This window comes from Pygocentrus nattereri, chromosome 1 (assembly GCF_015220715.1).
Source record: "Pygocentrus nattereri isolate fPygNat1 chromosome 1, fPygNat1.pri, whole genome shotgun sequence".
Taxonomy (NCBI): Eukaryota; Metazoa; Chordata; class Actinopteri; order Characiformes; family Serrasalmidae; genus Pygocentrus; species Pygocentrus nattereri.
Window position 1 is genome coordinate 35050658 of NC_051211.1, and position 26338 is coordinate 35076995.

At 42.5% G+C, this 26338-nt stretch overlaps 1 protein-coding gene across 4 annotated transcripts; it reads left to right on the plus strand.

Annotated features, from left to right (window-relative positions):
• Nucleotides 1-1799: 1799 nt before the first annotated feature.
• On the plus strand, nucleotides 1800-26276 carry LOC108427037 (peroxisomal succinyl-coenzyme A thioesterase-like). 4 transcript variants are annotated; one of them, XM_037540491.1, is made up of 13 exons: nucleotides 1800-1879; nucleotides 2007-2191; nucleotides 2891-2990; nucleotides 12601-12797; nucleotides 13493-13592; nucleotides 13872-14062; nucleotides 15746-15909; nucleotides 16674-16793; nucleotides 18314-18396; nucleotides 18774-18864; nucleotides 19022-19102; nucleotides 19909-20044; nucleotides 20475-22696. In XM_037540491.1, exons 1-13 carry the CDS (start codon nucleotides 1863-1865, stop codon nucleotides 20534-20536), a joined length of 1527 nt encoding a protein of 508 aa, XP_037396388.1. In that variant the 5' UTR covers nucleotides 1800-1862; the 3' UTR covers nucleotides 20537-22696. The 4 variants fall into 4 exon arrangements, with proteins under 4 accessions (XP_037396388.1, XP_017552427.2, XP_017552428.2 ...); XM_017696938.2 differs by lacking the exon at nucleotides 20475-22696 and adding an exon at nucleotides 25358-26276 and having other exon boundaries at nucleotides 1806-1879; XM_017696939.2 differs by lacking the exon at nucleotides 20475-22696 and adding an exon at nucleotides 25358-26276 and having other exon boundaries at nucleotides 1808-1879; nucleotides 15746-15894.
• Nucleotides 26277-26338: the final 62 nt, after the last annotated feature.

A 26338-nucleotide genomic window follows, 5' to 3' on the forward strand; every position in this document is an offset into this window, starting at 1 on the left:
TTTTTCAATAGACAGCAACACTATGGGAGGAAAGTAGTTACAAAGCAAAAGTGGAAGTGCTATCAAAGAATAAAACAGTTGGAAATAGAACTGAAGAAGACCACTCAACTTTATGCCAAAATTAGGCAGAGATACCGCCGTGCAGTTACAAATACTAAAAAGGAAAAAAACACAACAGTCCACAGAAGAACACAGAAGCTCTACTAAAGGGGTCATTTGTACATTCTCCTGTGAAGAGGACCTTACCTTTCCATTTTGCCCTTGTAGGAAGTCTGCAGGAAATGTATCGCAATGCAAAACAAGAAAAAGAAAAGCAACTTTATGCTCGATTGTTTACTTCCAATTTGTTGAAAATGTATCGCATGCAATCTCTGTGTGAGAAAAATCTAGGGTTCTCCTACAGACAATGGAAATTTGGAAATGTGGAAAGTGCAGAATTTCCCAGGACTAGAAATACAGCTTCTCAGGCTAAGAAAAGATCAGTGAAGATGTTTTTTCTACGTGATGATGTGAGCAGGATGACCACTGGAACAAAGAACACAATTACCCTAAGGAGATTTTTGGCAGAAAGTCCTGACGCAGTGTCCTATCCCTTCTTTTGCAGACAAAGACCTTTTTGGGTCATGCATCCAACTGAAGCTGACAGGAACACCTGTCAGTGTAAAACTCACAAAAACCTCCAATACGTGGCAGAAGGTCTTTACAATCAAGGCTTGTTACAAACTAAAAATCTGGATGAGATGGCAGATGGAGAGTGTCCAGAATGCCGTGTGACAACATTTCAAATGATAAAGTGTCCATCAAATGAAAGCATTTCAGTAACACAGTGGGTCCTTGAAAAGATTGGAGATGCTGGCCATGACAAAATGACCGTTTCTGTTAAAAAGGAGAAGATGCTCTGGTGACACAGTTCCAGGAGAGGCTTGCTCATTACAGACGACACCTCTTCAACATCAGATGGCAATATGGAACATATCGGCAGGTGAGAGAGAATTTGCAAGAAACTGACACTTTAATCCATGTCGACTTTAGCGAGAATTACAACTGCAAATACTCACAAGAGATTCAGTCTGTGCACTTTGGTGGATCCCACCAGCAGGCTACACTGCACACTGGAGTTCTCTACATCAAAGCGGAACAGCCCATCATCCCTTTCTGCTCCATCTCGCCAAGCTGCCAACATGATCCTCCAGCCATCTGGGCTCATCTTTCACCTATTCTTACCCAGCTGAGGGAGCGTTGTCCAGGTGTCACCAGACTACATTTTTTCAGCGACGGACCAGCCATGCAGTATAAGCAGAAGGCTAACTTTTACATGCTGTCCATTTAAGATGGGCTTTACGGAAACAAGCTGGCATTTCTTTGAGGCCAGCCACGGTAAAGGTGCACCAGATGGCATTGGTGGCTCCTTGAAAAGAACTGCAGACAGTCTAGTGCACCATGGAACAGACATTCCAGATGCTGAATCTCTGTTCCTTCACCTCAAATAAAAGACGTATTCAGTGGAGCTGTTCTTTGTGTCACCAGAAGACGTGGGAAAAATGGAACAACACATTGTGAACGGACCTCCACTTGTAACTATTAAAGGCACGATGAGGATGCACCAGGTGATCAGTGTGGTCCAAGAAAGCAGGTGTTTCCTGAAGAGAGCAAATATATGGGGGATTTTCTCCAGTAACACCAGAAAAGGTCGCTAGAGGGTCTGAAAAGTGGCTAAATAAGATCGCAACACTGGAACACACACAGCCTGATAGGCGTGACGCTCTGCGCATGGACGTTGAACTGACGCTGGAAAGTATATAAACCAGCTTGTAGTTGTAGTGTGTGCACAGGCGCAGGTCACAGCGACGTGAAATAATACAATGGTGGCCACGAGCAGGTAAGAATTAAGGTCGCCGTCATTTCCTACGCTTTTAGCTGAATATTCTGAGACGCAGTTAGACCCTCTGCGCCTCCGTCCTGTGCGCGGCGAGTTGTTAACAAAGTTGCCGCTGTTATGTCCACAGGACGCTGAGCACCAGGGTTTGGCCTTTACACTTAGTCAAGCCAACAAGAGGTCTTGTAGACGAGAAGCTAAAAGTGATCGTGAGGAATCTGAACCCCAGACAGGAGGTGACCCTTCGCTGTGTGCATCAGGACGTCTGGGAGGGCTTTGGACACTATATCAGCGACCAGCATGGCACGGTAACAGGTGAATATTCAGCTTTGGACTGTGCACTTCTCTGCTTTAAAAACTTAGTAAATAACACAGGTTAAGAATTGACACACAAACACACAATACTGAGTGAATCAGTGGCATAAAGGTGTCTTAAAGGGCCAAAAAGAAAAAGAAAATACAATGGTTAGATCTGTTGTAAACACACTTAGTTGAATGAAATGTTCGAGTTTAAAGACTACAGAAACTTCCTTCTATCTTAAAGGTGGGAGAATCATTTGGAAAAACTACAACTAACACATACATTATAGACCGCTTATTATTATTGTTGTTGTTGTTGTTGTTGTTGTTGTTTTTATTAACAAGCCGAGGTAAGGGTTACACTAGTGCTAGCTTGGTTGTGTTTATTATATTGTGCTATTATTAGCAGTCAGGACTCCACAGGGATTCCCGATGGCTGTGTGATGTATGATTTTATAAGACGTGCTGGGTCAAACAGGTGAGGTTGAGGATAGAATACTGCATTGTGTAGCTATAGCATGAGTGCACACGCTCAGTAGGATTTGGTATCTCAGCGTTAAAATTTATAACTGTTTGATGTGCCTGTGACAGTGGATGATTGCTTGTAGAGACTGCTGGTTGTTTAATATGACATTGATGAATAGGGTGTTAAGTTGTGGTGTGTGTGTGTGTGTGTGTGTGTGTGTGTGTGTGTGTGTGTTTGTGTTTGTGCAGTGGCAAAGGATGCAAGCATGGGAGGAACTTATAAAGGTGTGGAGGCCATGGGGCTGATGTGGAGTATGCAGCCGGTGCCAGGAAGCCGAAAAGGGTTGAGGTGACATGCTGTGTTATCTATTTTTGTGTATAGCTAGAGATTATAGTGATATGATGAAAAATTCATATTGATTGAAAATGTCCAATTGATTGAAACTTTAGAATTGACACTTTCAACAAAATGTCTCTGCATATTTCAGTGAACTAATAATAATATTAAAAATACTAAATTACATGCTTTTGTTGTTGCTAGCAATAACCGAATAATTAATGAATAATTTGCCTTACGATTTGGTCATGTAAATTCAGATGTAAACCTGAAGTATGCCCTGGAGAATAAGAGGTTTGAATGTGGGCACTACTAGTTCTTTTCTGTGATCAGATGTCTGAAAATGTGACATTGTTTATCATGAAAATTGCTCTGTAAGTATCTCTGAATTATATTTTAATGTCACACAGGTTCAAAAAGAAGGTCTGGTCAGTTTTTTGTTTAGGTCTCTAATGCAAAATCAACATTATACTGATGAAGATATGATGACAATAGTAGATAATACACTCACATCCTCAGTAGACACATCCTTCACCATGTTTGGACTGAGTTTTCTTTCAGTACTCTCAAACGTCAGATTCATCCACTTGTGAAGGTCCAGAGCACAACAAAATGTTCTTCAGCACATTGCATGCATTTACACAAGAGAGGTCTCAAAATCCTTTCTGGGTCACAGGGGGTGCTGGAAGCTATTCCAGCAGTCATCGTGTAAAAGGCAGGAAACACCTTGGGCAGGTCACCAGTCTATGGCACAGACACACAGACATATACAATCACACACACACCTAGGGTCAGTTTACCATGTCCAACTGGCCTGACTGTATGTCTTTGGACTGCAGGGCGAAACCAGAGCACCTGGAGGAAATCAGCAAATTCTCTCTGGGATCAATAAAGGATTCTGATGATTCTGATTCTGAACCCACACAGACACGTGGAGGACATGCAAACGCACAGAAATGACCCTGGTCACCTGTGAGGCGACAGCACTACTCACTGCGCCTTACAAAGTCCAGCTGCCTAACATAGTCCAGCTTTAACAAATTGGCATATTTCTTTGTGGTGGTGGTAAACCAGGAGTCACAATGTCTATAACACAAACATAGCCATTTTATTCAGCATCCAAATTGACCAGTGAATCTACATTGGTCTTATGGCACTCCTCACCGAATTAAAAATCGTTTATTGTGACTGAGCTTTGGACTAAAAAATCTCTCAACAGCATCAGGGAAAGTCACAATACAAGCTCTACACAGGTGTTCTGAAAACCCTCCGTTAATTAGTCACATGACTTTGGAAGACTTAGTGGTTCATAAATCTCAAATCAAACAATAGTCCACAAGAAATACATAAATATTAACCATTAAGAACAAACAAACGGGGGGTGCAAGTGAGCTCACATGGATTAGTCATGTTTTAACTTCGCTCAGTTCCCAATTTCCTTTGTTTTCCTTGACACACGAAAATTTACTTTGCAAATTCATACAAAAGTGTGTGGGAAGGCTGCTGTAGTATGCCGAAACAAAAAAAAAAATGCAGACAAAGGCGATGATGGAAGCGACGAGTCAGTGAATTCTCCCGGAGATGGAAGCTCTCCCTTGTCTGCGGACATCATGGCAGCCATACAGCAACTAAGTGAGAAAGTCATAAATTCGCCTTAATGTCAAGCTTTGTCTCTAATCTTCAAGAGATGATGGCGAATGTGAACACTAGACTACTGGAAACCGAGCAAGCTGTTGATGACCATGACAAACTCATTCAGGCATTGGAACTTCAATGTTCCTCACTTGCCGCAGACAATAAACGCCTGTTGGCTAAAATGGAGGACCTGGAGTGTCGATCGAGAAGGCAAAACATACGCATCATAGGTATCCAGGAGAACGAAGAGTAATTGCTGGCAAGGCAGTTGCATCACATGCAAGCATCTCGAGCTATACATAAAATTAATTCTAACAATGGCAATCTTATTACAGATCTTGTACCATCACTCGTGAACAAGACCCCGAGATACTTGAACTCCTCCACTTGAGGCAAGAGCCTATCCCCGACCCAGAGAGGGCTCTCCACCCTTTTCCGCCTGAGAACCATGGTCTCGGATTTAGAGGTATTGATTCTCGTCCCGGCCGCTTCACACTCGGCTGCAAACCGATCCAGCGAAAGCTGAAGTTCTCGGCCTGATGTCCCCAATAGGATCACATCATCTGCAAACAGCAGCGATGTGACCCTGAGGTCAACAAACCGGACACCCTCCATCCCCTGACTGCGCCTAGAAATTCTATCCATAAAAATTATGAATAGAATCGGTGACAAAGGGCAGCCCTGACGGAGTCCAACTCTCACTGGGAACAAGGGTGACTTACTGCCGGCTATGCAAACCAAACTCCAGCTTTGTTTGTACAGGGCCTGAATGACTTGTAGCAAAGAGCCATGTACCCCGTACTCCCGAAGCACCTGCCACAGAATACCCCGGGAACACAGTCGAATGCCTTCTCCAGATCCACAAAGCACATGTGGACTGGTTAGGCAAATTCCCTTGAACCTGTCGTTCCTCGACACTTGTTTGACCTCCAAGCCTAAGTTCTATCTATGGTTTGTAAAATAAAACGAATTCAATTTGTTTGTTGAAAGAAAATAAAAAGAATCGAACGAACTAAGAAATACGAGAAGACTTTTCAGAATTCAGAAGTGCAGGTTCTTTATTCCTTTTGAGCATGGAGAATGTATTCCAAAGGCCGTTGGATGACACTCCCAAATATAGAGAGTTTGAGCACATGATTTATACCTTTGGTGAAGGTGGGGTGACATCGCCCCACCTCTTTTTTGTCATCTCCTGGTTTCACAAAACCACCATTATATCCAAATTAACCTTCATATGTCTATCAAATAGGGTCTTGTGTGAACCATTATCTCCAAGTCTAGTCTGAATCTTTTTTTAAAAAAACATTGTGCCAAGCGCATGCTGGTACTTTTCCATCTCGGGTTTTGACCTTGAAAGGTTCACAAGTTCACTCACTCCCTATAAAGTGTTTGTCTTCTCTCTTACGCCCTACTGAGGAAGCCTGTTTTAGGGCACTTGCTCCAATGTGCTAGGCCATATTGTGCTTTATTTATGATTTATCTACATAATACAAGACATTTTAGTTTTGGGAATCTTCAATTTACATCAAACCCTCCAGAATCCTGGAGAGGGTGAAGAGTTGGTCCAGTGTTCCACGACCAGGGCGGAACCCGCACCGCTCCTCCTGGATCCGAGGTTTGACTATAAGCCGGACTCTCTTCTCCAGTACCCCTGCGTAGACCTTACCAGGGAGGCTGAGGAGTGTGATTCCCCTGTAGTTGGAACACACCCTCCGGTCCCCTTTTTTAAAAAGGGGCACCACCCCTTTCCGCCTACCAATCCAGTGGCACCGCCCCCGACGTCCACGCAGTGTTGAAAAGGCGTGTCAGCCAGGACAGCCCGACAACATCCAGAGCCTTGAGGAACTCAGTGCGGATCTCATCCACCCCTGGAACCTTGCCACCAAGGAGCTTCTTAACTACCTTAGCGACTTCGACCTCAGTAATGGACAAGCCTATTCCCATGTCCCCAGACTCAGACTCCTCACTGGAGAACGTGTCGGTGGGATTGAGAAGGTCCTCAAAGTATTCCTTCCATCGCCCAATGACGTCTTCAGCCGAAGTCAGCAGCACACCATCTCCACTATATACAGTGCTAGTGGCACACTGCTTTCCCCTTCTGAGTCACCTGACGGTTTGCCAGAATCTTTTCGGAGCCAACTTAAAGGATTACCGCCCCGACAGGCACCAACTACCTTACGGCCACAGCTACAGTCAGCCGCTTCAACAGTGGAGGAACGGAACATGGCTCATTCTGAGTCAGTGTCCCTCACCTCCCCCGATATCTGGTCAAAGTTCTGACGGAGGTGTGAGTTGAAGATCAATCTGGTTCTTCTGCCAGACGTTCCCAGCAAACCCTCACTATACGTTTGGGCTTGCCTGGTCTGACCGGCATCTTCACCCACCACCTGATCCAACTCACCACCAGGTGGTGATCAGTTGACAGCTCAGGTCCTCTCTTTACCCGAGTGTCCAAAACACATGGCCGCAAGTCCGATGACACGACTACAAAGTCAATCATTGAACTGCGGCCTAGGGTGTCCTGGTGCCATGAGCACTTATGCGTTGAAGTCCCCCAGTAGGACAATAGAGTCTCCAGGAGGAGCACTTTCAAGCACCCTTCCCAAGGACTCTAAGAAGGCTGGGTACTCTGAACTGCTGTTCGGTGCATAAGCACAGACAGCAGTCAGGACCCGTTCCCAAACCCGAAGGCGTAGGGAAGCTACCCTCTAGCCCACCGGAGAAAACCCCAACATACAGGCACCAAGTCGAGGGGCTATGAGAAAGCCCAGGAGATTGGACCCAGAGCCCAAGCTGTGTGTTGAGGTGAGCCCAACTATATCTAGCCGGTATCTCTCAACCTCGCGCACCAACTCAGGCTCCTTCCCCGCCAGTGAGGTAACGTTCCAAGTTCCAAAAGCCAGTTTCAGCAACCAAGGATCAGAACGCCAAGGCCCATGCCTTCGGACACTGCCCCTACCGAACCCCTACTGCTGCCCCTCCCATTGGTAGTGGGTCGATGGGAGGGAGGACTCATGTAACTCCTTCGGGCTGGGCACTCGCTGGCGAGCACCTCCCCCAGGTCTGGCTCCAGGGTGGGGCCCCGGTAACCCTGTTCCGGGCAGGGTACACAAGTCCTGTTTTTGTCTTTTCATAGGGGTTATTATGGATCACACTTTGTCTGACCTGTCACCTAGGACCAGTTTGCCATAAAATCAGTAACACTGTACATAAAATTTCCCTGTACGCAGATGATGTGGTATTATTCATATCTAATCCGAGGACCTCAATGACTCCCTTGCTTGAATTAATTAATACATTTGGCTCCTTCTCAGGCTGCAAAATAAACTGGGACAAAAGCGAATTGATGTTCCTTGGTAAAAAGATCGATATGGAGTTCTTTTCTAATGCACCTGAAAATCTCACATATTTGGGCATTGAGGTAACAAAAACAGCAGAAAACCTGATTAAGGTGAACTGGCAGAACAAAATTAAACAGCTGAAGGAGAACATAGAGGCTTGGAAAACTCTCCCTTTATCAATGGTGGGCAGAATCAATGCCATTAAAATGGTCACCCTTCCTCGATTTCTTTATTTGTTTCAATCCGCAGGTTCTGTTCATCCCACATAGTTACTTCAAACAATTGAACAGTGTCATTAAGTCATTTATATGGAATTATAAAACCACCAGAATCTCACAGAAGCATTTATGCAAACCAAAATCAGCAGGTGGTTTCGGTCTACCTGATTTTAGACTTTATTATTGGGCAGCCAATTTAAACATCCTCTCTCTTTGGCGAAAACATCCATCAGATCAAGAATGTGAAATTCCCTCTTGGCTGTCCATTGAACATTCTATGTGCCAAAATACCTTCTATTATGTTTACTTAACAGTCTGATTCAAATGCAGAAATCTTTATACAGCAAAAATTTCATGATCCATTATTTGGAGACAAATTAAAACATACTTAAAAGTGCCCGATATGTACATAGATAATCCATTATGTAACAACCATGCATTTCCAGCAGCTCTGAAGGATGCTGTCTTCTTGCAATAGAAAAACAGAGCTGCAAACTTCCCTCTTCACATTTTTTTGCGTATTTACAAATTCGGCATTTCACCAGAACACATATAGCTGAATTTGAAACGAAACCGCATCATTCACCTTTGGAAAAGATTCTTTCTATCTGTCCTAATACAATAGGAATGGTTTCTACTTTTTATAACATCTTATGTGATCACATTACCATCCAGTCCAATTCTTTCAAACAAGCATGGATGGAAGAACTTGCTATAGAGATTACCCATGAACAATGGAAAGATGCCGTGAGGAATATCAACAAATGTTCAATAAATACATGACACACATTGATACAGTTTAAAATAATTCATAGGTATCCAGAGTTCACTATTCAAAGGCCAAATTACATAAGATTTTTCCTGAGATTTCCCCCATATGCAGTAAATGTAATACTGAAGAAGGAACGCTGCTTCATCAATTTTGGACGTGCTCTAGACTTCACGAGTTTTGGAAGTCTGTTTTTGACTTCTTTTCTGTAGCATTCGGTAGAACCTGTGTGCCAGACCCCGTAGTTGCAATATTGGGAAGAAGAGACTCTAATTTATGTCTGAATAAATTTCAGAAACAAGCAATTTCTCTTGGTGTGCTTTTGGCAAATAGATAAATATTACAACAGTGGAAATCGGAAGCTGCACCGTCTTTTGTAGCGTGGATCAAAGATTTTGCTAATGTGCTCCACTTGGAGCAGCTACGATACAGTCTAACCAAAAGACCAGAGGTTTTTGCCAAAATATGGCAACTAATATTGGGCCATATAGAGGAAAGATAACTGTGATGTCCCCACCCACCATGCAGCTTTTCTTTCTGTTTTGTGTAACTCTACCCAAACAATGCAATTTTAAGTGCTGTGTTTACTGTCATCGTAAATTCTGGCCAACAGATTAAAGAAATATCCATCCATCCATCCATCCATCCATCCATCCATCCATCCATCCATCCATTATCTTTCGCTTCTCCGGGGTTCGGGTCACAGGGGCAGCATCCTAAGCAATGAGGCCCAGACCTCCCTTTCCCCTGCCACTTCCACTAGCTCCCCCAGGGGGATTCCGAGGCGCTCCCAGGCCAGCTGGGCGATATGGTCATGCCAGTGTGTCCTGGGTCTTCCCCAGGGTCTCCTCCCAGTTGGACTTGCCTGTGACACCTCCCAGATGCCCGAACCACCTCAGCTGGCTCCTCTCGACGTGGAGAAGTAGCAGCTCTACTCCGAGTCCCTCCCGCATGACCGAACTTCTCACCCTATCTCTAAGGGAGAGTCCAGACACCCTGCGGAGGAAACTCATTTCGGCTGCTTGTATTTGCCTGGTCGATGGAAGGGGGGACTCATGTAGCTCCTTTGGGCTGGGCCTGCCCGGGCACCATGAGTAAATTCCTGGCCACAAGACGCTCGCTGGTGCGCCCCTCCCCCAGGCCTGGCTCCAAGGTGGGGCCCCGGTGACCCTAATCCAGGCAAGGTACACAAGTCCTGCTTTTTTCTTATTTTCATAAGGGTATTTTTGGATGACACTTTGTCTGACCTGGCACCTAGGACCAGTTTGCCTTGGGAGACCCTACCAGGAGCTTTTGCTCCAGACAACATAGCTCCTAGGATTATTCAAGCACACAAACCCCTCCACCATGATAAGGTGGTGATTTTTTTTTTTTGCCTTTGAAATAACTTTATGACTTTAATGCTTTGTCTAGACCCACATTACATAAATCATTTTTACGTAAATTACATAACTCAATTTTGTCCTGTGTTGTTAAATGTTAGCAAATCAAATTTAATGAAAAGACTGTTATGTGGGCTGGAACTGCTACTCTACGTTCAACCCTCCTCCTTTATCCGAGCTTGGGACAGCAAAGTGACCTTGAAAGAGACACTTTGGCAGAGGCACATAGTTTTTTTTGTTTGTTTGTTTTCCTTGTTTCTCTCTTTTTTTTTAGTTAATTTTTTTCCAATTTTTAAATATTTTTTAAAAATTTATACACTGCTCAAAAAAATAAAGGGAAGACTTAAACAACACAATATAACTCCAAGTAAATCAAACTTCTGTGAAATCAAACTGTCCACTTAGGAAGCAACAATTAGCAAGACACACTCAATAAACGAGTGGTTTTGCCACAGACAAAGGTGGGGACCACAGACCACTTCTCAGTACCTATGCTTTCTGGCTGATGTTTTGGTCACTTTTGAATGTTGGTGCTGCTTTCACACTCGTGGTAGCATGAGACGGACTCTACAACCCACACAAGTGGCTCAGGTAGTGCAGCTCATCCAGGATGGCACATCAATGCGAGCTGTGGCAAGAAGGTTTGCTGTGTCTGTCAGCGTAGTGTCCAGAGCCTGGAGGCACTACCAGGAGACAGGCCAGTACACCAGGAGACGTGGAGGAGGCCGTAGGAGGGCAACATTCCAGCAGCAGGACCACTACCTCCGCCTTTGTGCAAGGAGGAACAGGAGGAGCACTGCCAGAGCCCTGCAAAATGACCTCCAGCAGGCCACAAATGTGCATGTGTCTGCACAAACGGTTAGAAACCGACTCCATGAGGATGGTATGAGGGCCCGACGTCCACAGATGGGGGTTGTGCTCACAGCCCAACACCGTGCAGGACGCTTGGCATTTGCCAGAGAACACCAAGATTGGCAAATTCACCACTGGCGCCCTGTGCTCTTCACAGATGAAAGCAGGTTCACACTGAGCACATGTGACAGACGTGACAGAGTCTGGAGATGCCGTGGAGAGCGATCTGCTGCCTGCAACATCCTTCAGCATGACCGGTTTGGCAGTGGGTCAGTAATGGTGTGGGGTGGCATTTCTTTGGAGGGCCGCACAGCCCTCCATGTGCTCGCCAGAGGTAGCCTGACTGCCATTAGGTACCGAGATGAGATCCTCAGACCCCTTGTGAGACCATATGCTGGTGCGGTTGGCCCTGGGTTCCTCCTAATGCAGGACAATGCTAGACCTCATGTGGCTGGAGTTTGTCAGCAGTTCCTGCAAGATGAAGGCATTGAAGCTATGGACTGGCCCGCCCGTTCCCCAGACCTGAATCCCATTGAGCACATCTCAGACATCATGTCTCGCTCCATCCACCAATGCCACGTTGCACCATAGACTGTCCAGGAGTTGGCGGATGCTTTAGTCCAGGTCTGGGAGGAGATCCCTCAGAAGACCATCCGCCACCTCATCAGGAGCATGCCCAGGCATTATAGGGAGGTCATACAGGCACGTGGAGGCCACACACAATACTGAGCCTCATTTTGACTTTTTTTAAGGACATCACATCAAAGTTGGATCAGCCTGTAGTGTGTTTTTCCACTAATTAATTAGTGTGTGCATTAATTAATTTTGTGTGTGACTCCAAATCCAGGCCTCTATTGGTTCATAAATTTGATTTCCATTGATGATTTTTGTGTGATTTTGTTGTCAGCACATTCAACTTTGTACAGAACAAAGTATTCAATGAGAATATTTCATTCATTCAGATCTAGGATGTGTTATTTGAGTGTTACCTTTATTTTTTTGAGCAGTGTATTTACATCCCGCTCTGTAAATAGGGGGCGGGGTCAGCGGCTGCTTTGGGCATGCGCAGTTTATGTCTGCTCTGACTGTGAGACCGAGCACAGCGAGTTCTGTGGGGCGGGGCTGATAGGGGGTTGCGTGACGCGGCAGCCCGGTACCCAATAGGATACGAGCACTGAGCGCTCTGCGCATGGACGTTGAACTGACGCTGGAAAGTATATAAACCAGCTTGTAGTTGTAGTGTGTGCACAGGCGCAGGTCACAGCGACATGAAATAATACAATGGTGGCCACGAGCAGGTAAGAATTAAGGTCGCCGTCATTTCCTACGCTTTTAGCTGAATATTCTGAGACGCAGTTAGACCCTCTGCGCCTCCGTCCTGTGCGCGGCGAGTTGTTAACAAAGTTGCCGCTGTTATGTCCACAGGACGCTGAGCACCAGGGTTTGGCCTTTACTCTTAGTCAAGCCAACAAGAGGTCTTGTAGACGAGAAGCTAAAAGTGATCGTGAGGAATCTGAACCCCAGACAGGAGGTGACCCTTCGCTGTGTGCATCAGTCAGAGGACAAGGACGTCTGGGAGGGCTTTGGACACTATATCAGCGACCAGCATGGCACGGTAACAGGTGAATATTCAGCTTTGGACTGTGCACTTCTCTGCTTTAAAAACTTAGTAAATAACACAAGTTAAGAATTGACACACAAACACACAATACTGAGTGAATCAGTGGCATAAAGGTGTCTTAAAGGGCCAAAAAGAAAAAGAAAATACAATGGTTAGATCTGTTGTAAACACACTTAGTTGAATGAAATGTTCGAGTTTAAAGACTACAGAAACTTCCTTCTATCTTAAAGGTGGGAGAATCATTTGGAAAAACTACAACTAACACATACATTATAGACCGCTTATTATTATTGTTGTTGTTGTTGTTGTTGTTGTTGTTGTTGTTGTTGTTGTTGTTTTTATTAACAAGCCGAGGTAAAGATTACACTAGTGCTAGCTTGGTTGTGTTTATTATATTGTGCTATTATTAGCAGTCAGGACTCCACAGGGATTCCCGATGGCTGTGTGATGTATGATTTTATAAGACGTGCTGGGTCAAACAGGTGAGGTTGAGGATAGAATACTGCACTGTGTAGCTATAGCATGAGTGCACACGCTCAGTAGGATTTGGTATCTCAGCGTTAAAATTTATAACTGTTTGATGTGCCTGTGACAGTGGATGATTGCTTGTAGAGACTGCTGGTTGTTTAATATGACATTGATGAATAGGGTGTTAAGTTGTGGTGTGTGTGTGTGTGTGTGTTTGTGTTTGTGCAGTGGCAAAGGATGCAAGCATGGGAGGAACTTATAAAGGTGTGGAGGCCATGGGGCTGATGTGGAGTATGCAGCCGGTGCCAGGAAGCCGAAAAGGGTTGAGGTGACATGCTGTGTTATCTATTTTTGTGTATAGCTAGAGATTATAGTGATATGATGAAAAATTCATATTGATTGAAAATGTCCAATTGATTGAAACTTTAGAATTGACACTTTCAACAAAATGTCTCTGCATATTTCAGTGAACTAAAAATAATATTAAAAATACTAAATTACATGCTTTTGTCGTTGCTAGCAATAACCGAGACTTTGAAGGGTTAACGTTGTGCTTCTCTCTCAGTCTCTCTCTTAGTCATCTTATCGTTTTATTTCTGTAATTTAGGTTGCGAAAGAAACATGTCCTCTCACCGATGGTCTTCCACATTTCTGTGTTTGATGGACACATTACTCAGGGTTTTAGCCAGCTCACAGCATTAGCGACCCATGCCGTAGAGCGTTGGTATGTGGCTCCAGGTGTGCAAAGAGTTTATCTGCAGGAGAAAGGAGTTCAAGGAACATTGTTCATCCCTCCAGGTACTCACACACACACACTCTGTTTCTTTGATGTGTCTGTAATAGGATGTTATTAACACAGCTTCATGTGGAATCATCATATTTTATTGTATAATTAGCATTTTCCGTTTGCCCTGATTTATCAGTGGTTGTAAAACTAATGGTTTACTATCTTCTAATAAAACACTTGGGTCACTCTGTTGTATCTTATCTTGATCTTGATGTCTGTACCTGTTTCAAGGATAGTGTTGAACTGATCAACAATTTTGTCTTCATGATTGAAGATATTTTGGCTTATTATGTCTTGTGCCTCTTATTTTAACCTCACCATGGCTTGTTTTACCGACATTTCACTGATTCAGCAGTTCTGCATAATTCAATTGTTAAGATCTAAACAAAATCATTCACAGTGGTTTGATATGAAATGGGACATTATAGAGGGATTTACTGACTTTGGTACATCTGATTTCAATTTGGAAGGTTTAAATGCTTCAGATGTCTGATTCCTGTCACCTTTATTATGAAAAGTTCTGCCTGGTAATTTTGTCCAGAACAGTGCATTTCATTTTTAAACCGCTCTGAATAACTTTATTTACATCTTAACCATTTCATTTGGCATACATTTCAGTGGAAAATCAGTTGAAAGACAATAGCAGAAAAATCCAGATGCAAATGCACATGTAGAATCTTCTAGATCTTTACTTAGCTCTGTCTTTAATTACCCAGCCAAGAAACAACTGAGCAGGCAGTGTGTCCAATCATGTTTGGTCCCCTAAAGTATTTTTAATGTCTGTAATATTTATGCCTGTACACCGCAGTATTGCTATGCATATTCCCAAATCAAAGCTCATAATCTGCACTCCCAACGTGGTGGAGAGTGGAGCAAATATGGAGCCACTGTCCACTTAATGTTATGTCCCTGTCCAAATCCTTACAGAATACATTACACAGCATATGTTCAGATGCACATTGACGTTATGAGTCAGTAAGGTCTATGTCATCCCTAGGTCTGTCACAGGTATTGCATAACCACAGAATCACAGTTATAAAAATAGATTGCAAGTAAATGAATATATGAGGAGCAATTTTTTTTCACAATTGTTCAGTTGGAATCAAGATAGCTAATCAACTAATTTGCCTAATTTAGGCTTGCTTAACACTAGAAGTCCCAGAGAGGGGTCATTTAACATTTCTACCTCTGGAACCCAGAGACGGGTCGAGTGACCTGAAGGATTTTAGCAAACATCCTATAATCACCGTCTTTTGCTTTAGTTGCACACACTGAACAAGAAAGACAGTTAAACAGGCAGTCACATTTATTCACACACCATTGATTGGCAGGCCTAGTCATCCCATCTTGATGGCATTCTATCAAGGCCAATATTTACAGGACAGCAGAGTTCAAGTGACCAAGCCACCGAAAACACTATTAAAACAGACAATTCAGTGCAATTCTCTAAATTAGGGTACAAAAATATAGTAGGGCTAAGCGATATAAAAATTTAATAACTAATTGAAACAATACTGCCCACCTCTAAAAACAGCACATAAATATGCAGGAAAAAAAGAGTATGAAAGATATAATAAAATTTGGGCACCCCTCTTCAAATGAAAATGGTGGAAAAAAGTACTGACTGGGGGTATTCAAACTTTTGCATGTAACTGTATGTACACTATGTTTAAATGTATGTGTTTTTGGTTGAGGTCCTGGACCATTTCCTGGCCTGCTGGACTTGTGGGGTGGAGGTGGAGGTCTCGTGGAGTACAGAGCTGCCCTCCTGGCATCACATGGCTTTGTGTCCTTTGCTCTGGAGTATCTCTCCTCAGAGGAAATAAATGCACCCACGACTGATGTAAAGTATTTTGAGGTCATTTACACCACAAACCTCTTTCCTCCACATACAAACTCATGCACTATCAGGTTAAAAAGCTGAGTGCACAGGAATTGTTCTCTATGGATTTGTGTAGGGCAAGTGCAAAATAAGCTCACACTGAATACTGTTGGATTTTACTGAGAGACATCTCGTTCTCCTGCAGTAGGTTAGTTTGCAGTTGAGTTGAATTTAGTTTTAATTTATAACTAAAAAAACAAACATTCAGTGACATATTAACCCATCTATTATTGCAAGAAATCAAGATGCCTCTGTGTGTGAGCTGCTTTCCCCATCGGGTTGCTCTTAACACATACAGAGCATGTTACAAAGCTGCTGCCAGAGGACAGAGAGTACAGCTAGGTTAGACAGACCTGTTTGTGAAGTTTGTCCGTAAATCTATGCTAAGTAGTGATAAAAAAAAAAATTGCCTTGCAAATGAAATTTATCATAGCTGTAGGGCTGCTGGCATGAACTCAAGTAGCAACATCACTGTGGGAGTTTTCCCCTAGCAAGCAATCAGTCATGCTCATTAATTGGAATTATTTTCAGAGTCAGTGTTCATATGTCCCTTAGCACTTCTCGTTTTCACTGTAACTGCGAACCTCTGACAAATTTACATGAAGATACTGTATGTTGATGGCTGTGAACATCTGTTTTTGCCAAATGATCTTATATTCTTTTTATGCTGGCCTGATCATAACCCTGTTGAACTCTGCAATTTTTTGTGTATTTTGCATGTGTATGTGGGTGCATTGTAGGCTGCGTATCAGATCCTAAAGAGCCATGCCATGGTGCAGAAGGACAGACTGGCTCTGTTTGGCCTTTCGTTTGGGTCAACTATAGCACTGTCCATGGCCGCATACTCCAAAATCATTAAGGTGAGTTGCTGTTTGACACACACGCACGTGAGGGGCCTACAGATTAATGACTGGGCCAATAATCAGAACCGGTGTTTTTCCAATTATTGGAATCGGTTATTTATTTTGTTATTTAATTTTGTTATTTATGTGCATGTCTAAAGCAACCGCAATCAACAAAACTCACCTCTGTAGTCTGGCCCAATGTCCCACTTACAGCGACACTGGATTGCTTGAAATGTGGATGACGCATCAAGTACAAGCAGCCAATGCTTCTGTAGTCTGTTTGTGTGTCCAGTCCTGTGTCAAGTAAATCCAATCAAACATGGTTGAACATAATAGTTGGCAAAAAGCTCATATATTTCACTCACATTAGCCAGACAAATGTGACTTGTGTGTCACATTAGTTTGATGAGAGTGAGGTTTCTGTGTGTGGGAGCACACATGCTGTTCTGTAGGAGTTTTAATGTGTTCACAATGTGTGCACCTATAGCGGAGCTTACCAACTATGCAGACAAATCTTCAGCAAGTGGTAAATTATTTGTAAAATCATAACGTATCATTACACATTATACGTAATTTTTAGTCATTTTCATTCCTATTTTGGCTTGTTTAAAGTGGAAGTAGTGAGCTACAACTGTCTGTAGGCATTCCACCGCTCCACTTAGACATTTCCATCAGATCTTGTAGCACAGAATACACCTGATTAATTCAACATGCCTGAATACTGTTTGTTATTGCATTAAAAAACATTTTAAGTTGAACAACAAATTAAATAAACTAATTTTTGTTGCTTTTTACAAAGTACTGACAGTTTATTGCATGATTGCTCAGATTTAATACATGTATAATTCTCTGTATTTGGTTAGTATTTAGGCTTATAGTATTTAGGCTTATTTTTAGTTTATATATTTTTATATATCTAGGTTTTCCTCACTTGCACCCATATACTGAAAAGGCAAGATTCACTCCTGAGTGTCCTTTCAACAGTGTCAGTGTTGTAAGAGTTGCATTCTTGTACATTTTCATAGTACTTCAAATTTATGATAACCGATATTTGGGGCCAATATTTATTTATCTGTTATCCTTGGTTACTAGTAATTGGTATCGGCCCTGAAAAAAGCATATCAGTCGACCCCTAATACATACACATGCCAGGGCTACATGGTAACAGCTAAAGTGCTCATCACAATTATTTTCCTCTACACATGTTCAGCCAATTTGGGAACAAAGCATTTTTTATGCATTTTATCATTTCAAATCAACAGAAAACATCCTATGTTTTTCACAATGTATTAGAAGTCAACAGTGCTTGAAATGTATAAATCTCTGAATCTAATGAAGGCTGGTAATTGATCTCATTAACTGAGTTTATCTGTTAACCCTTTAACAGGCCATGGGCCACCTTCGGGCCCAATGTTTTATTACACACTTTTTACCTAAGAATAGTTCAACCAGTTTGCATTTTAGGCTAAAGAAAACGAATTGGACTCAATTTGGTTAAACTTGTGTTTTTGTGTTAATGGGTAATTTTGTCACAGCCCAGATGTTGTGTGTGCATCAGTGGCAGTCACGTCAATGCTGTCCAGAGGACTTTGAGTGAAACCTTTCAAGAGATAGCCAAGTAAGCATGAATGCACTTACACTCAAGAAGGAAAATGATGTCTTGGCAAGTGCAAGTATCTTAAATCTAGTCAATGTATTGACTATATATATTTTTTTGTAGTATATATTTTATATAATGTTATTATTGTATTATTACATATTTGATTCTTATCTATTTTTCTTATTATTCTTGTTCATATTCTTCTTCTGATTATTATTATTATTATTATTATTATTATTATTTGTTATTAAGAGCTTTTAGAATGTTTTCTTAATAACCTGCACATGATAGACTATAATACTGTACAACTATCAGTCCTAATAGCTTGCGAGGTTATGCAAGAATGGAGGGATAGTTGATGGCCCCATTGTACATTAATCTGTAATTCTTTTCAGAAATGTTTCTAAAATAAGGGTAGAGGACGGTCAGGTCATCTGGAGAGACATAATCCTGCCCATTCCAGCAGATCCAAGCATGAAAATAGATGTAAGTTAGATAATTATAATGCGGTTTTATTTATTTGAGGGCTAGCATGGCTTGCTTTATTGCCTACATGCATTTGGTTGCACATGTTTATGTGATTCTGAGTGTGTACTGGTTTGTATATGTGTGTGTGCTCATAATGAGTTACTTTAACTCCCAGGTTGGTCAAATAAAGTGTCCAGTGCTCTTGGTTAATGGAAGTGATGATCAGAACTTGGCTACTGTTGAGTCTGCTGAAGATGTGAGTGTTTTACACAACTTCTAGATTCATCACATTACAAAACCACTCCTGGTTCATCGCAGACCTGCAAACCACAAGTCATTCTTAGCAATGTAATGTGAAATGCACTGTTTTAGAGAAACTGAGTCAGAATTGTTCACAGCTATATTGCTGGGAACTGGATGTCTGAAGAGTTTAGTGGCACTAAAACACCTCTGAGAAAGTAATTACAAATGGTTATGGATACGCTGCCTGATGGCTAAAAAGTTGTTTTGTGATGGTTCTAAGATGAGACTTTAGCCTAAAACATATTTTTTAACATGCATGCAAGACATTGTAAAACAGTATTGTCCCCAAACAAAACTTATTTTTTAATATTTACCATAATTTTACCATTATCAGCAGTACACACAAAACTGCAACACCTGGTTCCTATTACCACCACAGTAAAGAAATCCAAAACAGTCAATTTTTCTGTAATGACCCATTTCACCTCAAACCACTCTCATAAATTGAATTATGCAAACATTTTGTAATCCCCATTAAATCCTCTAATTTTGGGCTCAAGTATATTTGTAAGGAAATTAGTCTAAATTTTCCTCAGTTAAATGTTCATCCTTTACACTTGGTTGCTAGAGAATGGTGGAGTGTTTTGACCTAATACTTTTTTACTTCCACTCGAGTTGCTAATTTTACTTATACTTCTGTCATTATATCATTGAAGCAACAACACTTTTACTTGAGAATGGGTTTACTGTACACATCTCAGGTTAATAACATCATCTGATTAGAGTTTTTGCTTTTGCCACCCGTTATTTTGCCCTCAGATGGAGAGGATGATGGAAAAGGCAGGGAATCGGCACCTTCTGCAAGTCCTCACCTATCCTGGAGCAGGTCACCTGATTGAGCCGCCCTACACACCACACCACCGGACCAGCAATTTCGTCATTGGCAAAGACAAAGGTAATCAGTTTCAATATTGTGGTATTTTCCCAATTTTGTTATTCCTGTCAGTGCACACAGTAACCTGTTACAACAATGGAATATTTTTTCCTGTAACAAAATAGTTTAGTGCATTACAGTTTAAATTGTTGTAAGCATAATAATGACTAATAAGAGTTCTTTTACTTCTGTTACTCACATATCTGAGAGAGCAATAGGAATTGTGCATTTCAAATATGATGGTGCATTTTAAAATATAACTATATAAATAAATAATAAAATAATTTAAAGATGGCACCCACCGTGCCAGATGTCTTTGTGTGTTCCTCCTGCAACCAACGCTATTTATTATTTATTTTAACTTATTTTTATATATTTTATATATTTATATATTTTAAATGTATAGTATACCTACGGATACATACATACACCTATACCATACTCCCGCCAGCACCAGCCAGCAAGGCCCAGCAGCACCGGCCACGGGTGAGCAGCGCAGCCAACGAACAGTGAGACCAAAGCGTAAGCGGGGCAAGAGAGGTGGGCTACATGCTAGGCTAAAGGCTAGGGCTACACGGCCACCGCCACCTAGCCTGTTGCTAGCTAATGTTAGCGCCCTCAAAAAACAAGCTGGGTGAGCTGAGGACCAGAAGAACAACTCGGCATGAGATCAGAGAGTGCTGTGCTCTTATTCTCACAGAAACCTGGCTCTCGGACAGCATGCCAGACTCAGCACTCCAGTTAGAAATGCACTCCGTCCACCACGGGGACCGCACAGCAGCGTCGAGGAAGTACAAACGGTGTCTGCATCTACGTGAACAACAGGTGGTGTTCCAATGTGAAGACTATTGAAAAACACTGTTCAGCTAATTTAGCACTGCTGATGGTGCCGAGAGAGTTTTCTGTTTCTTTCTTCTTTACAGTGCTTCTGGTGAGTAGAACTATCAAAGTGTGGAATGAAGAAACTGACCTAGTGCTTGAGGACTGCTTTGACGGTACAAACTGGGATGTTTTCAGAACTGCTGCAGTGATAGAGAACTGTACTGTTGATCTAGAGGACTATGCTTCTGGGGTAATGGGCTACATCAGCAGCTGCATTGAAAGCATTGTTCCTACAAAGCACTGCAGAAAATAACTCAATCAGAAACCTAGGATAAACAGTGAAGTTCAGGCCCGCAACCCTGGCTGACTGAGATACAGTATGGCCACACAGAACACATCATTCGCTGTGGATGTGTGCAGGACCTTGAAGAGAATAAACCCACGGAAAGCAGCTGGTCCAGACAACATCTCCGGGCATGCACTCAGGGTTTGCTCATCAGAACTGGCTGACGTGTTTGTGGACATATTCAATCTGTCCCTCACGCAAGCTTTTGTGCCATCCTACTTCAAGACCACCACCATCGTGCCCCTCCCAAAGAAAAGTGTTGTGACCTGCCTAAATGACTATCACCCTGTTGCACTCACCCCAATCATGATGAAGTGCTTTGAGAGAATAGTCATGACTCATCCAGGAGACCATTCCGAACACTATAGATACTGTTCAGTTTGCATACCATCGGAACCGGTCCACAGACAACGCAGTGAACACTGCCCTTCACACAGCCCTCACTCACCTGGAGGGCAAGGAAATGTATGTCAGACTACAGCTCAGCATTTAACATGGTCATCCCATATAAACTCTCAGAAAAGTTCCTCACCCTTGGACTGACACCCACGCTCTGTAACTGGGTGCTGAACTTTCTAACAGACAGACCCCAGTCAGTCAGAGTCGACAGCCGTACATCCAGTACAAGAACAGTGAGCATGGGGTTCCCCAGGGCTGTGTGCTGAGCCCCCTTCTGTACACGCTCTTCACTTATGACCAGCATCGTTAAGTTTGCTGATGATACTACAGTCATTGGACTGATCATTGGTGGGGACGAGATAGTATACAGGAATGAGGTGGCTAAGCTGGTGGCCTGGTGTCATGACAACAATCTTTCCTTGAATGTAGACAAGGAGGAAGCGGGAGCTGCACACACCCCTGTACATAGATGAGACAGAAGGTGAAGGTGAAAACCTTCAAATTCCTTGGCTTCCATGTCAGTGAGGATCTCACCTGGTTTCACAACACACACCTCGTCATCAGGAAGTCCCAGCAGTGACTGTACTTTCTGAGAAGGCTGAGGAAATTTGTCATGCCAGCCAAAATTCTCAGCACCTTCTACAGGAGTACAATCGAGAGTGTTCTTACCAGTTCCATCACAGTCTGGACAGGACAGAAAGGCTCTCCAGTGTGTGTGATCAAAACTGCACAGTCCATCTCGGGATCAGCCTTCATCTCACTACAGAACTTTTGTCACACCAGGGTCATCAGGAGGGCTCACATCATCATCAGGGACAGTACACACTCCCAACACAGACTCTTCACACTCCTACCTTCAGGCAGACACTACAGGAGTGTCAAGTCCAGGACTACAAGACTGAACAACAGTTTCTATTCACAAGCCATCAGGCTTGTGAACACCTAACTCACTACCTCTTCCCTCCTCCCACTCTGAACTGGTTTTACTTTTGGCCAACCTTGCACTCAATAACTGCACCTTACATACACTGTACCGCTATTGTCAGAACACTACTGTTTACATTTGTTACATGCACAGAACATTACTGTTTACATCTGTTACTTGGAACATGCACTTTATGAACTGCTGCTCTACATACTTGCACATATGCACATGTAACGTTAATTTTTCTTTCAACTTTGCACATAAAACTATCCACCCATCCATGCATTTTCTAAGCCGCTTCTCCGTCAGGGTCGCGGGGGGGCTACTGGAGCCTATCCCAGTGGTCATTGGGCGGAAGGCAGGATACACCCTGGACAGGTCGCCAGTCCATCGCACTAATTGTTGAAGCTTTGTAGGTTGAATTCTTTCCCATTCTTGCTTGATGTACAACTTCAGTTGCTCAACAGTCCGGGTTCTCCGTTGTCATATTTTGCTCTTCATAATGCGGCACACGTTTTCAATGGGAGACAGGTCTGGACTGCAGGCAGGCCAGCCTAGTACCCGCATTCTTTTATTGTGAAACCACACTGTTGTAACACGTGCAGAATGTGGCTTGGCATTGTCTTGCTGAAATAAACAGGGACGTCCCTGAAAAAGACGTTGCTTAGATGGCAGCATATGTTGCTCCAAAACCTGTATGTACCTTTCAGCGTTAATGGTGCTTTCACTGATGTGCAAGTTACCCATGCCACGGGCACTAACACACCCCCATACCATCAGAGATGCTGGCTTTTGAACTTGATAACAATCCGGACAGTCCTTTTCCTCTTTGGCTCAGAGGACACGACATCCATGATTTCCAAAAACAATTTGAAATGTGGACTCGTCAGACCACAGGACACTTTTCCACTTTGCGTCAGTCCATCTCAGATGAGCTCGGGCCAGAGAAGCCAGCGGTGTTTCTGGGTGTTGTTGATATATGGCTTTCGCTTTGCATGGCAGAGTTTTAACTAGCACTTGGAGATGGAACGACAAACTGTGTTCACTGACAGTGGTTTTCTGAAGTGTTCCTGAGCCCATGTGGTAAAATCCGTTACAGAATGATGTTGGTTTTTAATGCAGTGCCGCCTGGGGGATCGAAGGTCACGGGCATTCGATGTTGGTTTTCTGCCTTGCCGCTTACTTGCAGAGATTTCTCCAGATTCTCTGAATTTTTTGATGACATTATGGACTGTAGATGATGAAATCCCTAAATTCCTTGCAATTGCACATTGAGAAACGTTCTTAAACTGTTGGACTATTTGCTCACGCAGGTGTTCACAAAGTGATGAACCTCGCCCCATCCTTGCTTGTGAACGGCTGAGCCATTCAGGGTTGCTCCCTTTATACCCAAACATGACACCAATTAACCTGTTCACCTATGAAATGTTCCAAACAGGTGTTTTTTGAACATTCCTCAACTTTCCCAGTCTTTTGTTGCTCCTGTCCCAGCTTCTTTGGAACGTGTTGCAGGCATCAAATTCAAAATGAGTGAATATTTGCAAAAAACAATGAAGTTTATCCGTTTGAACATTATATCTTGTCTTTGTAGTGCATTAAATTGAATATAGGTTGAAAAGGATTTGCAAATCATTGTATTCTGTATTCTTTATAAATGTTTTACACAGGTTGTACAGTTGTACAGGGTTGTACAGTTGAACAGCCATCAGTACAAACTGTTTCATGGTTTGTTTAGCACACAAGGCTGTGACAACTAGAGGAACCTTACAAATTATTCAAAATTTGGGAAGCCTTTTTAGAGTATCATGGCCATTAAAAGTCACAAGCTGTGATGTTGAATTAGTGCAGTTTGATGTGGATGAGAGGCAGTTGTGACGGGGAGCGAGGAGGTGGATGCACGGGCTGAGATAAGCGAGATCTAACCCTAACCAATCGTGACAGTACCCTCCCCCAAAGGCACGCACACTGAGGCACGCCAAACAAAAACACAACAGAACAAAACCAAACAGACAGGGACCAAAAGCAGAACCAAACTAGACAGGGACAAGAGCCGGGACAGGACACGGGACAGGCACAGAAGCCGGAACAGGAACCATGGGCCGGAAACAGCCGGAGTTTCGTCCCAACGGAACAACCACAAACCAGTAACTCGCTTACTCGCTGCGTCCTTAAGTGACTGGTCTTTCTGTGACAGGGAGCGAGGAGGCGGACACACGTGTTGAGATAAGCAAGATTTATTAAGGGCAAATCCAAAATCAGGGTCAATGAGCCAACATGGATAGATTGGGGACTAGTCGTGACATAAACTAGAATCAAACAAACAACACAGACAGAGATTCAAACAAAGACCAGTCAGAACACAGGGCTTAAATACATAAGGTAACAAGGGACAGGTGCAAACACAGATGGAGACAATCAGGGGTAGAATCATGAAACGAGGGGGCAGAACTAGAAAACCAAAACAAACACACATGGACAGGACTGGGAGGGGCCAATCATGACAGCAGTGACTAACACTCAGACAATGAAATATGATGCAGATGCAGAGTTTAATAAGATTCTCAGAAGCTCATCTCTGATGAGTGACACTGTCTTTTTTGGGATCATTTCTTTTGTTCTATACCTCATGAAATTTACACATAATGTAAAGGGCAAAGTGTTTAAACTACGTAAAAAATTTTGAAAAAAGGAGATGCATAATTTTGCCCCAACAGCATCAATATATTGCCCAGTCTTCTGTGCAGCTGTGCAGGCCTTTTAATATTGTATGTATTGTTATGATGTGTGTAAACCCATATCTTGCTTTTCCAACTTGTGATTGTATTTGTGTTCTTCATAACAGTGCTCATGCTCTGGGGTGGACAGGCCAAACCACATGCAGACGCACAAGAGGACTCATGGGAAAAAATTGTAGCCTTTCTGCAACAACATCTTTACTTTACTGGCTCACAGGCTAAACTGTAGTGATATGATCAGTAGACCATTTAAAGAATGTAGTGCCTCAGTATGTTCTTTAAAGGATTGTTTATTTAGTTTTTTTTTAACCACTGAATGTTTTTTGTTTTTTTTTGCAACATTATGGCAAGATGTACAATCCTAGGCAAGAAAATGGGCCACGCTCATGGCGAAACATTAAGCTTTTTAATGGTCTTAACAACAAATCTTTAAACAAATAGAAACAGTAGGTTAATATGGGCTTCTTTGGATTTCTTTGAAAAACGTTGAGCTATTTTCTGTTTAGTGTGAGGCTAAATACTCTTTATAGGGTTTAAATCTGGATTCTGACCAGGCCAGAACCATCAGTAGTGTAGTCACTGCACTGCTGCTGTAGTCACTGCAGACACTTACCCACTTTACAGACTTCTGTAAGCTTTAACTTTTGTTCTCTTCACACCTAATGCCATATGTCAACATTCATTTAAGCATTTCAGGAGTTTTGACTGGATGTTCAGTTTGTTGGACCTTTAAGTGTTTGATGCATCCGTTCAGAAGAACAGTATTGGCAATTTCTATTTCTGTAATTTTCATGTAATTATTTTTATTTTTTCAGTTTTAACTTATCCAGGAATCATGGAAGTGTTGAGATTATTAAAATATATTTTATAATAAGGAATCAAGACCATAAAAAGTTTATTTTCGCTTTGGTTGTGTTTTGTAATATGTTGCCTTACATGCTTGTGTTAGATGTTGAACTTTGTCAGGTGATTTGAGTTACTATTCTATTAATCTATAATAAAAATTTCTGATTTTTCAAAAACAAATACAAATGGTCCAAAATCTGAATACAAAAACATACACACAAATTAACTCTGCTGTTCTCAAA